The sequence below is a fragment of the Coccomyxa subellipsoidea genome (genome assembly GCF_000258705.1).
Source record: "Coccomyxa subellipsoidea C-169, whole genome shotgun sequence".
Taxonomy (NCBI): Eukaryota; Viridiplantae; Chlorophyta; class Trebouxiophyceae; family Coccomyxaceae; genus Coccomyxa; species Coccomyxa subellipsoidea.
In genome coordinates this window covers 1,022,201-1,034,821 of record NW_005178024.1, presented here as the reverse complement: position 1 = coordinate 1,034,821, position 12,621 = coordinate 1,022,201, and the positions used below count along the sequence as shown (strand labels likewise).

The 12,621-nt window shown below is 52.7% G+C and overlaps 4 protein-coding genes across 4 annotated transcripts; 3 read left to right on the top strand and 1 right to left on the bottom strand.

The window, feature by feature from the left end:
- Nucleotides 1-139: 139 nt before the first annotated feature.
- COCSUDRAFT_44758 (WD40 repeat-like protein) lies at nt 140-1,888 on the top strand (the record flags this gene model as incomplete). Its single annotated transcript, XM_005643928.1, has 6 exons — nt 140-224; nt 302-356; nt 730-898; nt 980-1,162; nt 1,266-1,386; nt 1,542-1,888. 6 exons carry the CDS (start codon nt 140-142, stop codon nt 1,886-1,888), a joined length of 960 nt encoding a protein of 319 aa, XP_005643985.1.
- A 499-nt stretch (nt 1,889-2,387) lies between these two features.
- On the bottom strand, nt 2,388-6,175 carry COCSUDRAFT_58722 (hypothetical protein; the record flags this gene model as incomplete). Its single annotated transcript, XM_005643927.1, has 10 exons — nt 2,388-2,406; nt 2,536-2,653; nt 2,757-3,089; nt 3,202-3,299; nt 3,400-4,254; nt 4,404-4,995; nt 5,118-5,274; nt 5,363-5,435; nt 5,565-5,809; nt 6,143-6,175. The coding sequence occupies 10 exons, from the start codon at nt 6,173-6,175 to the stop codon at nt 2,388-2,390; spliced, it is 2,523 nt and encodes an 840-aa protein (XP_005643984.1).
- A 1,388-nt stretch (nt 6,176-7,563) lies between these two features.
- On the top strand, nt 7,564-8,378 carry COCSUDRAFT_58721 (ribosomal protein L21; the record flags this gene model as incomplete). The annotated part of the gene is made up of 3 exons (XM_005643926.1): nt 7,564-7,576; nt 7,946-8,007; nt 8,142-8,378. The coding sequence occupies 3 exons, from the start codon at nt 7,564-7,566 to the stop codon at nt 8,376-8,378; spliced, it is 312 nt and encodes a 103-aa protein (XP_005643983.1).
- A 1,423-nt stretch (nt 8,379-9,801) lies between these two features.
- COCSUDRAFT_19750 (MFS general substrate transporter) lies at nt 9,802-12,119 on the top strand (the record flags this gene model as incomplete). The annotated part of the gene is made up of 9 exons (XM_005643925.1): nt 9,802-9,873; nt 9,975-10,025; nt 10,126-10,230; nt 10,351-10,513; nt 10,614-10,751; nt 10,855-10,963; nt 11,076-11,172; nt 11,342-11,546; nt 11,884-12,119. The coding sequence occupies 9 exons, from the start codon at nt 9,802-9,804 to the stop codon at nt 12,117-12,119; spliced, it is 1,176 nt and encodes a 391-aa protein (XP_005643982.1).
- Nucleotides 12,120-12,621: the final 502 nt, after the last annotated feature.

Below are 12,621 nucleotides of genomic sequence, written 5' to 3'. Positions count from 1 at the left end.
AGATCGGAGATCAAGACGTCATGCATGCACGTGCCCATTTCCTTTGCTAAACATGCATGTCGGAAATCTCGACTGTGATGCGCAGAATCAATCTAAGTTCTGTAACATCCTGAAGACCCAAGAAGGGCAGAAGAGCGACATGGCAAAACGGAAGGACCTCGAACCTGATAGAGCAAGAGTTCCTGTGAGGCTGCTGGCGTGCGATGATCTGGGCCTGCTCCAAGGTACTTCTGGAGCTTTTGAACGTCGTTGAATGTTCTGGGTACTGATCCATTCTAGACTACCCACTATATGTGTGCAGGTGTCCAGGCTCCTGATCTCAATCGATTTGAGGATGCAAAGGTGGTCAGTCGTTGGTAAGTCCTGGAATTTTCAACCTGTTTTTTGGATCGGCAGGTCACATTCATGCTTTGGTCTAATAAATTGTGTGTATTTAGGGGAGAAGCAGACAGACGCCAGAATGCAGCGCGTTGTCTGGCTGTCTCAGCCAGCACAGAACAGGAGCAGAACGCAGGGCCTTCAGGGTCGTTCCTGGTAGCCGTGGGGCGTACAGCTGGACGCATCTCTGTCTTGGACGGGCAGACAGGCCAGTTACGGGATACCATCACATGTGATACCAGCTCCAGTGGAAGTTCACCGCCAGAAGGGTATGTGGTCTTCGCTTGGCAGAACTTGCACAAGAAGGTGGCACTATCGTGCAAATCGTGAGCGGTGTTGGTCTGTGTGCAGGAATGTAGCAGGTCTGCATTTCCTCACCAGTCAGACGCCTGATCGGCCTCAACTGCTGTCATGCACGCATGGCGGCTCAGTGGATATTCATTCTCCGGCCCTCCACTCAGATGATGAGAAGTGGGAACGGCTGTCCCACTGGACAGTCCCTGGAAAAGTGTCCTCAATGGTGTGTCCCCCAGGGCTCGTATGGCAACACCTTGATATGCACACTGTCTGTGAACCGCTCTAAAGTAAGTGTGGTCCACAGGCAGTGAGCGAGGATGAAAGCTGCGTGGCGGTGGGTTGTGAGGGCAGTGAGCTCAATATCTGGGACGTGCAGTCTCAGCAGCGGACTTTTCTGGCAAAGAGTGCTAAGCCAAACAGGATTGGACTTGTGGACCTACCCTTTTGCTCAGCCGTCGCTTTTGTGCCAGGCTCGGGAGCCTCACAGGTATGTTCACATTGATGCGGCTGGAGGTCACATCAGCTTCTAAACTTTGTCAAATAGCGCACTTGCAATGACACTTGAAACTAATGGTCACTCGCATGTGCAGGTGCTTATTGGAACAGGCAAGAGCAAGCTGCGGCTGTACGACACAAAACATGGCAGGCGGCCTGTGCTGGATCTGACATTTGGCGAGGCCAGAATCACCTCTCTCGCAGCTGAGCCCAACGGTGAGGCGTCTGCTTCCTGTGATGCTTGTTGTGTGTGTAGCTCGGGAGACCGATTGGCTCTCCCAGGATGAAACTCATGTGCGCTGGAATTCTGCTGATGTGCGTGCAAGGGAGCATTAGTGAGCCTCAGCCTGCTATTGTGGCGCTTGTTGCAGGCAAGAGGGTGTGGGTGGCCAATGCAGCAGGCAAGTTTGAGGTGCTGGACCTGCAAGCTGGCAAGATGGACGGCGCTGTGAAGGGAGCAATTGGATCAGTGCGCTCTCTGGCGCTGCACCCCACAGAGCCGTTGCTGGCCTCAGTTGGCCTGGATCGGTTTGTGAGGGTGCACAACACAACCAGCCGCAAGCAGCTCTGCGCTGTGTACTTGAAGCAGCAGCTGAACGGGGTATCCTTCTGCCCCGCGTCCCATCAGGAAGAAGCAAAGGAATGCGCGCAGGAACAGCAGGCAGCTGCAGGCAGACATGGGGACAGGCGCAGGAAGCAAGCAAAGTCCAGCAAGTGAGGACTCCTTGAAAGAACACATGTCAACGCGAGACTCTTTTGTTGAACCCATTTGAACCATGACGCGGTTTGCTACCAGCGACACTCACCAGAATTCTGATCATGATTGAGGATCGTATGGGTATGTTGACGCTGAACCAGAGTCAATCATACCGTGTGTGCCTGAGCGAGTATTACAAATTTCTGAACACATGTGAAGCAAGTTTATGGCATGATCATAGTTGCATGCATATCTTGACATCAAGAAAATAGTAGGTGTGTCTTATCGCTTAATTAACATGTGTACACCTGTGCGCAGAGTGGAATGATTTCCGCTTCAGAAACTGTAAATGACGTGTGCACATGTGGTCCAGTGGCTCTCTTGCAGAAAGTCAATTGATTGGAATACTTTGATATTCAAAATTTTGCATATTGATGGCACACATCATATGGAGCGCTGCGGTTGCAGTGCTATAGTTGCAACTGCAGTACACTCATGCGCATGTCACACACTTCTCGCCTCATCCCTGCTCATCCTCGCTGCACAATGACCACAGCCATTTCAGTGGCAGTTACCATACAGTGAAAGTTTACTGCTGTATCAGTATTTCTAATTGCATTGCATTGCCTTGGCTGCACCACCCAAGTCTTCAAGGGCTGTCATTATACCTGTCTGGTACGAGATCATACATGCTGTCATCGAACATTTGCTCCTCGCCACCAGGCGTTGGAGCTTCATCATCCAGAGCTGCAGCAGCAGTGCTGGGAGTAGACTGCTCTGCTTCCCCTGCAAACAGGCAAGATCCTAGGTGCTGTGCCTCATTAGACATTGCATGACATGCATGCTAAGGCCGAAATTCAACCATGCGCCTTTAATCAAGCATGCGCACCCGACTCTGTCGGCCCATGTATTTGAGCGTGGTCGAAGGCTGCACCTGCTGACCCCTGACTGATTGGAGCAGTGCCCAGAGACATCACTGCATCCTTGTACCCCAGACCGCCATCAATGGGTGCTACGCCAGATGTAGACAGGAGAACGCTGGGCTGCGGGGCGGCCTCGTTTGCTGGCGGCTGCTTGTTTGCTGGTGCGACGCTTGATTCTGTCTCCTGTGCTGCCGCACCTGTGACTGGTGCGGCATGCCTGGCAGCCGGTGCAGTGAGCAGCCTTGCCAGAGGGACATCGTCTTCGGAGTCGTCCTCATCTTCATTGCCTGGGTCCCTCTCTGAGGAGCAACAAAGCAAGACAATATATTAGTCATCAACAGAGACTTGCAAAAAGTGCACTGTCGGTCATAGACACCCATCAGAGCAGACATGGCATGAACAGGTTTGCACCTGTTTCAGCACATGCTCTAGCGCGTCGCCTGCAGCCCATGTTTTCCACCAGAGACACACCCATCCTCTCTGTGTTTGCAGGGTGCTTGTCTGCTTTCCTGCGCCAACCACCCTGAGTTTAGCTTCAGCGCCTCATGTGATACTCCAAATGAAGCACCAGAATGCAAGGCAGAACCAGTGGGGCGCAGGCATCCGCACTTGTCCCAGCCGAAGGGTCTCAGCAAGTGCAGCTCTCTGCGGGTGCGCGCATTCATCTGGGCCGACTGTGGGGGTCCTTCCTGGACTGCACTGGGGGATGGGCCCTCTGCGCTGCCCGTCTCTTTCACCCTGTCCTGCCGAGGGACAGTGCCTTGCTGCTTGGGAGGGGACGCCTGCATTGCCTCCACCCTGCCATCGGCTGCTACACTGCCCGAGCCAGGCACCAGCGAGTGCAGCCGCACGATGAAAGGCTGGCTCTGCTGGCAGGCCTCGCTCGCAAGGGCTGGGTTGTCTGAGGGTGCTTCAGGACTGCTGGTCAGCGCATCGCCTGCCTCATCTCGCAGGTCTATCACTGACTTGGACTGCTTGCTGTTAGTGGCAGGAGCTGATGAGCGGCGCTCTTGTGCTCCTGTGCTGCCTTGGTGGCCGTGTTGTCGCCCTGCTCCTGGGGTGTTATGTGCAGGGGAGGCCTCTGAGGGGTTGCCTGCATCGTGGCCATGCGACTGCTCTGGGTGCTCATCCACCCTGTCAAGCCCTGCCAGCTCGCCTGCACCCAGCAGCGGAACCTGCGCCTGCTCCTGGTCCTCAGAGTCAGGGATCTGCAACAGTCGCTGGGGCCTGACTGGCCAGGCATCCACATCCGTCTCGGAGTCGCTGCTCTCAGCACCATCCGTCTGATCCACATCCGCTTGGGAAGACTGGCTGTCACTGGCATCATCCGATGAGCGGCGCCGCGCACTTCGCTGCTCGCGAAGGCGTCTCAAAGCTTCCTCTGCCTGTGCAGGCCTCTTCTTTGCCCTCCTTGGCCCGTCCGGCTTAGCAAACTGCCCTCGGGGCGGATGCTTCTCTGCCGACCTGCATATGCAATTGCACTTTCTGGCGCAGTAAACATTAACACATCTTTGACGGCAGCATAATGGCAGCATGCCCTGACCCTGAGAAACCATGCATTTTGTGTTTAAACAAAAGCGCTTATGACCAGAAGTGCTTGGTGGGAGTCTCACTCTCGCGACTCCCAGCCAAACGGCTCCAGGCCCTCCGGGATTGGAGGTCCGGGCGTGGAAGGCGGCTCCCGGCTCTTGCGAGGCGGCGCATGCCACGGAGATTTGTCCCTCACCGCACCATGCTGCCTAGCAGCAGTGGGAACTCGTCCCTGGCGCCCTGAGGGCGGCCGATCCAGGGGCAAAGCTGCGGCTGCAGGGGAAGCCAGCAGGGCATCCTCACGCTGCGACTCAGGGGAGGCTCCGCTGATCTCCCTGACCTCAAGCCGGGTGTGGAGCAGCTCCTGGTGAGCCCTGGGTGAGTAATCTGCGCTGTCGGCCGAGTACTCGCTGCTGTTGCTGCTGTACAAGTCCTCCCCAAAAGAGTCGCTGGCTAAAGAGCGCGGCTCGCTTGGGAACGGTGCCATGCGCGCTGTGGCAGCCATGCTGTTGGGCAGCGGTGCCTGCCGGCTGTAGCCTGCAGCTTGCTCCGTGGTGAGTTGATGCCTGCGCCGCTTCCTGGGCACGCCCTCAGCCTGCCCGGCCACAGCAGGTCGGTTGCTGGGACCCCTGCGGCGCCTGCCGCTGCGGCCCGAGGCTGTGTTCGCGCGGCGCTCTGCCGCCCACCAACAGTGACCGCATGTCAAATTCACTGTCTCAAAAATGCCAGCCTGCCAATTTTATGCAGCATATTTTGAAGACATGAGAATTTGGCGCACAGCCACAGGGTAGATGCACCTCGGATGCGGCCGACCGGCTGGGGACCAGATCCATTGTAGAAATTTCCGGCAGGGCCTCTCGGCTGATCAAGCTGCACCACCGGCCTCCCAGCATCCTCACACAGATCCAGTGGGGAGTCCTCTGGTCTCTGTTCAGGCTCCTCGACAGTATCCACCTAATAAACCACACTCCCCTCTTTACAAGTTTGTGCTTTAGGCATCAGCAAGCAATCAACACATTTTCTTTCCCAGATAAAGGCTCACCTGGGCATTCATGACTGGGCGGAGAACAGTTGAATCAAACTCCCTAAAGTGCTCGTCTGCCTCTGGGAAATCCCTGAACAGCCCACAAGAACAACTTTCAGCTTTCAAATTCCCTTGTTGGACTTTAGATAACGCAATATAACATTTACATGTACGGCGGCACATCTGAGAGGTGGAGGTATATAGAGTGCCAGGGCCTCACATCTGTTTCAGTCGAAGGCATCCAGTCTCACTCTCGTCCCTCTGCAGGCCAGCCTGTAGCGCTGCCTCCATGATCCTGCTTTCCAACTCGCGTTCCGCTTCCCACACCACCACAAGCTGCAGCGACTTGTGACTGGCCAGCAGCTTGCACAGCTCCTCGACAGCTGGGGCATCCAGTTGTTCTGCCCCAGTATCTTGTGAGGCGCCGCTTCCATGCACACTGCCTGGCGGCCCAATCTTCAGGATCTGCAAGTGCCTGACGCTCGATGCACTCGTGCTCAGAACTGTAAGGATTCGCCGGATATCCACATTTGTGAAACCTGCAAAGTGCAATGGATACTGAAGCGATTGAAGACAAATTACGATGGCAAGCACAGGCTGTGGTGTGCAGGGAGGAGCATACCAGCATGGTCAAATTTGAGCACCCGGACTGGATTCCGGTTCACGACAATTTTGAAGCATTCCAATGCAAAGGAGGACTCTGCACAATCAATGCCGCTTGTCAAGAGTGATGTCTAATGCAATCCAAGAAGAGTATATACAGGAGAATTGATCCTTCATCACAGAATACACAGATACCTGGGAAGCAGAGGTGTTTGTTGTGACTGACATCAAGCCTTGTCCAGTAAACAGGTGTGCAGAATAGCTGAAGGAAGAGCAGGCCTGCATGCAATGATGGCACAATTTGGTTAAACACTGCCACACAACTTCGAAGCTTGCAATTATCAGTTGCACAATGGGATCTTGCAAATGAACAGAGGTACCTACCGGCTAATTCACTGGTGAGCCCACAATTTGCCAACCTCAGCGAGGTCATGGAACTGGACTTCAGGGCGCTTATGAGGCGTGTGAGAGCTTTGAAATCCTGCTCGTCAACCTACATCATAGCGTGATCAGGACATAGGCAAATCATAAACGAATCAAATCCATTGCAGGCCGAGACCTCCTTTTTGCCAAGCGGATGGGTTTGACTGGCAAGACATGAGGAAGTAGGGTTAAGTACCTCGGTGTCAGACACGCTGATCTGAGCAACGTAGGACAGACCAGCGTCCTCCCATGATCCCGATTCCCTGTGTGAGGCATGACACCTGAGGTTGCTGCAGATACAGCCCCAGTCAGAATGTAGTGTAATACATACTTGTCGTCTGCTCGTCTGCCGCACCTCAAATCCTCGCAGGCAGCGCTGAATTCCTTGCAGAGTTCCGAAAACGTACATGCTGAAGACTTTACGTTCAGATCGGCCCCATACCCAGGTGCCCTCTGTAATGTACCGTTCGCTTTCTCTGCGCAATAACAGCTTTGATCTCCTTCAAAAATGAAGTGATGTCCATCAGCAAATAAAGAGCAAGGGTTTCTGCTAACAAGTCACATATATGATTCTTACAGAAATGCAAGCTTGACAGGAATCACCCATGGAAACCTTGTCCTGTATAGTCTTGATGGCATCTGCAGCGAGGAGCTGATGCACAGGCTCCATGGGAGATTTAAAAACCGTGCGACAGATCTCCGATGTGCACCTGTGTTGTTCAAGAATGGCACAGACAGGACTTATCAATGTGGGGAGGCCGCTTCAATGCAAGATCCTGCATGACTCTGCACGCTCTGCAACACCAAGAGTCCAGAGGTCCATCCAATCGCATAATGCATCATCGCCTCGTTGAAGGTAGCGCGCATGCAGATAACAAGGAAGACTGTCAGAAAGTGTCCTACAAAATTTCAAGGTCGGTGACATGCTCAGGAATGTGTCAAGGGAATTGTGGCTCCAGGGTTTAGGGTTTATCCGTGGCCGTCGTCGTCTTGCAAGTACATTGCATCACAAAAAGAAGTCATTGAAGCCACCAGTTTGTTGCGATGGCAGGTGCATTTGGGGCTGTGTTTACTTCTTCATCCAGACCTTGCTGTCACATTGGAGCCCCCTCCTTCTCGAGGCTAGATGTGCTCAGGACAGGTTCCAGAAAGCCAGTGCAAGCAGAGCAGTTGGGAAGCAGACCATGTACAGCATGGCCTCTGAGGGTGGCTACAGGTGTGAAATAGTGGACGAGACTGTTAATGTCACAGGATTTTGAAACACGTTCTTGGGGTGCTGCATTTGTGCTGAACCGTCCTTTCTGTGGTTGCAGTGGAGGCTGAGGCTGCCAGTTCGCCTGCAAATGCCCTTTCCCGTAGCCCTCAGACAGATAAATATGCTGTTGTAGGTAAAGTTCAGCCTTGTGCTCTGATTTTGTCAAAAGGCACGATGCAAGTTTGTTGCTTTCCACTGCAGCCAGGGTGCCTCTGACGAGGTTTGTTACCAACGTGTGTATAAATTTTTTCCTACAAACATGTGACTGAGGCTCTCAATTGCCCTCAACGAGCTGAGCCTTTGAGGCTGGTGTGCTGCAGACCTAGGTGGCACACAGATATTGGTGGAGGAGGGAAGGTGGTACACATGCAACCGGTTACAGGTAAGCTGATCTTTCTGTGCTGTGAGATCCTCAGCATGATGTGTGCATGCTGTAAAGGTGCAACCTTAGCTGTCATAATTGTGTCCAATTGAAGATTGCTAGTGTGTGTGAAGAGTGCTGGTGTGGAACTGCAGGCTGAGCCAGGCAGCAAGGTGCAGCTGGGTCGCGTGCTTGCCTTGAAAGATGAGGGCGTCTTCCATGTTGGCAAGCCCTACCTGGAGACTGTGATTGTGGAGGCAGAGGTGCTGGAGGACACCAAGGGGCCCAAGCTGACCATCTTCAAAATGAACTCCAAGAAGCACTACAGGAGGAAGACAGGCCACCGCCAGCCGCTCACCAAGTTCTTGATCACAAAGATTGACAAGCAGTAGTAGGATGTTCTGATGGCAGATGTTCAGCCCTGAGAGAGGCGCAGCAAAACCCACCGAGACTCAAAATATTGATGCCAGGATGAAGGGGTCCATATAGCGCATTTTGCAGATGCGAACTGTGATGACTGATACTACAAGAGTTGGCGCATGTGAATTAAGTCTACTTGCTTTGCTGCGGCTTCCTGTATCGGGTAGTGTCTGATGTTGAAGACATCTTCTGGTTGTGACACCTCCCAGTGTCACATGATAGCGATCGGAACAACTATCCAGGGGTACAACATTGCTGAGTCTGAGTTGTCTTTGGGCCTCATGAAGCATAGATTGCGGCAATGTTGCCTCTCAATGGCCAGGCTGGCCAGTCCACAAAGGTAGGAGCAGAGCGCTGTGCGGCATTATCATGATCAACTCAGCAGACACATAGAATGGTAATTTTGATGCAGTGATCGGCATCATGTATGATAAGTTTGATCTCAAAGTTTAGACTTAAACGCTCCAGTACTTCAAATTAGATTACTCATGAGTTGCTGATCAACAACTTGCAAAGCATAAGGCGCCTGCAGCAGCTGCCATGGCAGTACGCACTGGGGCAGCCTGCAGCCCTGAGGGCCCACGCACAGCGTGGCGCGCAGATTCGGCGTGCAGATTCTAGAACACCACTGCAGCTGGCATATCTGCATGGCATTTCTGCGGTGATTGTACTGTTAAATCAAGCAGCCTTAACTTCAGGTGCAATTTCGCAAAAACCCTCCTCGTGTGTGTTCCTCCCTTTTCTTCCATCGGAACCTCACTTTGTGAATTGATAATGACACAACCAACTGCTGGCTTCCTTATCCTGGGAAGCCATGACTCAACATTCACCTCACTCTGTGCATTTGCTGGATACATCTCATGTGCAAACAAAATCAGAGGAGTAACGAGCTGGAAGTAATGAACCATGATCAAATGCAGTGTGGCAGAGGCAATTCTAAGCCCTCCTCCTTTTCGGTGTCGCACATGCATTCCATCATCACTGTCAACCAGTTCAGTCAACAGTCATGACAGAAATTTGCCGGCACGGTCCCAATCCTTCAGGCACAAAAATGTCATTAGATCTTGGCGAAGTCTCAAAAGTCCAAGATCACAATGGTACGCCCACATCAAAGAGCTCTCACAAGTACTTGAAATGTAGGTGACATCGGGAATCTTGCTCATCTTTCTTTGTTTGGCAGGGTTAGAACGGCAGCAAGTACGGCGTACGGATTGCCATCAAGGCTTGAGGAGGACAAAGGTAAGCTGTTCATCGGGTTCATAATGGGCAAGTAAGAGCTGGCGAGCTTGATGAGAAAGTGCACCAAGCAACACAACCGGTAAAAGGCAATACACCGCAGGAGCCACCTTCCTTAGAACAACACTGCCGCTGGCGTTGTCTCTGGCGCTATGCAACATGGACCGCATTGTTCTTAGTGTAGCTATAGTTCCTATTGCCAAGGAATTTGGCTTTGGCATTGCTGCCCAGGTGAGCCCTTGGCACCCTGCTTGTGCAACCTCACATACATGCACTGCTAATGCTTGAACATATGGCAAGAGTCAGGTGATTGGCTGACTGTGTGCATTCAGGGTCTGATACAATCCGCATTCTTGTGGGGTTACATGGGAACTCAATTGCTGGTGGGCACCTCAAAACTCTAATTCCTCCTGTGTGTGAAAATTTGTGTCTTTCTCAGCCGATTCGAGCTCTGATGGATGACTGAGACTGTGGCAAAATCAGGGCGGAACGATGGCTGATCGTGTGGGAGGCAAGCTGGTGATGGCATGGGGCATTGCCGTCTTCTCGCTGACATCCCTTCTGATGCCACTGGCCCTCTCCAAAGCTGTGAGGTCCCAGCGTTGCAACACATTGATTCAGCTCTGCTTTTATGCATGCTTTGGGAGGGATGCACGGCCTGACGTGAAAATTGAGACTGATCCCAGCAACACATCTGTGGCGTCACAGGTCGCTGCTGCTGCCCTGACATTCCCAGCAGTGTTGGCCACGCGAGTCTGCATTGGCCTGGGAGAAGGCGTTGCCTTGCCAGCGATGAATAACATGGTGGCTGGTTTGCAACGCGAAAAGCGATCTACCGCTCTAGGCATCGCATTCACAGGGTTCCATTGCGGTACGGGAAATGCTCAACATTTGCGCTATGCTTTGCTTCCCCTTGGCAGTCTTTACAATGTGCACCAAGTCATTCAGAAAATGTGCTGCTCCTGCTGCAGGCAACCTCATTGGCTTGGCGGTGTCGCCCATCATTCTTGCTGCATTCGGCTGGCGCTCCCTCTTCCTGATCTTTGGCATCCTGGGTGGCCCATTACTGGCATTCTGGCTCTCTGTCGTGCCTACCTCAACTCCAAAGGGTGTGCACCAGTCACAGGCCAAACTCGCTACCCACAGCATTGCGACAGAGAAAGATTTTAAGTTGCTGCTTCTATCACGGCTGACTTGTGTCTTGTGTTTCAGGACGAGAGGGAACAATTTCACCAGCAAAGAAGAAGGTCAATGCTGCGATTCTGCTGCGCAGCCCTGCCACATGGGCAATCATTGTTGTGAACATCGTCAATCACTGGGGGTGAAAATGCTTGTCTTTTTCCCTATCTGGCTTGCGAATCAGGCTGTTGATGTTCAAAGGTCCTGGCATGCTGGCCAATGTGTCTTTTGAGTTGCTAAGCTGTCACAAACAGGTACTTCATCTACCTCAACTGGATGCCATCCTACTTTCACCACGTCTTTGGCCTCGATATGAAGTCCTCCAGCTTCCTATCCTTCCTGCCATGGACCGTGAGTCCTGCCACTAGATTCCCTCTTCTTAATTGGCATTACACTGGGGGATGGAGGGGTTAACCATGAGCAGTACATTATCTAACAGGGCTACAGATCTTCACCGTTTGTGGTGGTGAATATGGTGGTGTGTACTGGTGGTAAGAGCTCAGAGATATGACTGTTGCAGGTCATGGCGCTGGGGTCCATGTCAGCGGGCTTGCTGGCCGATGGGCTGGTGAGGAGGGGGATGTCAGTCACCAATGTGCGCAAGGCCGTCCAGACGGTGGCGTTCCTGATACCGGCTGCAGCCCTCATCGTGCTTGCCAACCCGGGCATCTCCACCACCACAGCTGTGGCCTGCCTCACCATCGCGCTCGGCACCACCTCCCTTGGTAACCTCCCACATCCCAAAACCTGTCCGTCTCTATGTTTACATTTGTATCTATGTTGACAGATCTGTCACGTTGGGTGCATTTTAACATCCGTGCATAAGTGCTTGAATGTCCTGCCCTTGATGATTTGCGTGCTAGCTATGACAGCCTCTTTTGGCCCAATATCACCACCATGCCTCAATTCATGTGGCAAGACAATCTAGTGTTGCTGGCCAAATTTATCAGGAATTTGTTGGAAAGGGTATACATGGGATCGGGCACCCAAGACATCTAACCAGCCTTGTTGGCTTGCAATATAATAATTCTCACTTTCTGAGGTGCCTGTGGACTGCTGCAGGGCAGGCAGGCTTTGTGGCCAACATGGCCGACATCGCCCCTGGGAATGCCGGGCAGATGTTCGGGCTGTGCAACACCTTTGGCTCCCTGTCTGGCATTGTGGGTGTCTCCCTCGTTGGCTATGTGGTGCAGCTGACGGGCTCTTTCAGCCCGGTCTTCAAGATGACCGCCGGCTTGTACATCTTTGGCACCATTGTTTGGAACCTGTTCTGTACAGGAAACGTGGTTTTTGACTAGGTCCTCAGCATTCTTGCAAATCTGCAGAATGGCAACGGCCAGAATGAAGTGTGCATGGATTGGGATTTCAGGAAATGTCTGAATGAGCCCATGCCAATGGCAGATGGTCTGACTGTACAGCCTGTCCCTGCTCTTCTGCAAAGATGTACAGCCACTGTGTCCAGATTATGAGTCATTTGAGTAAGTTACTTGTATAAAAACGAGAGTTCGCAAGCTGGATTCCTTCTAGCAATGTCATGCCAAGCATTGAATGAGCAGCTTCCAGACCTTAAGGGAGCTCTGGAGCTTTCAAGTATAGCACTGTAAGTTGCCCAGGACACCCCTTCGGTATGCCATGTGGGCGCATGCCTGTGGCATGCATGTGGGTGCACTCCATTTTAGGAAGGTGCACATGCGTATTTTCCTCGCCGTGCGGCATGTGGACACTGACGTGTGGCTGCCATCCACCACTGGTGCCAGCTCCAAGCTTTCAGCTATAGCCATACCAGTAATACTAGTAGTC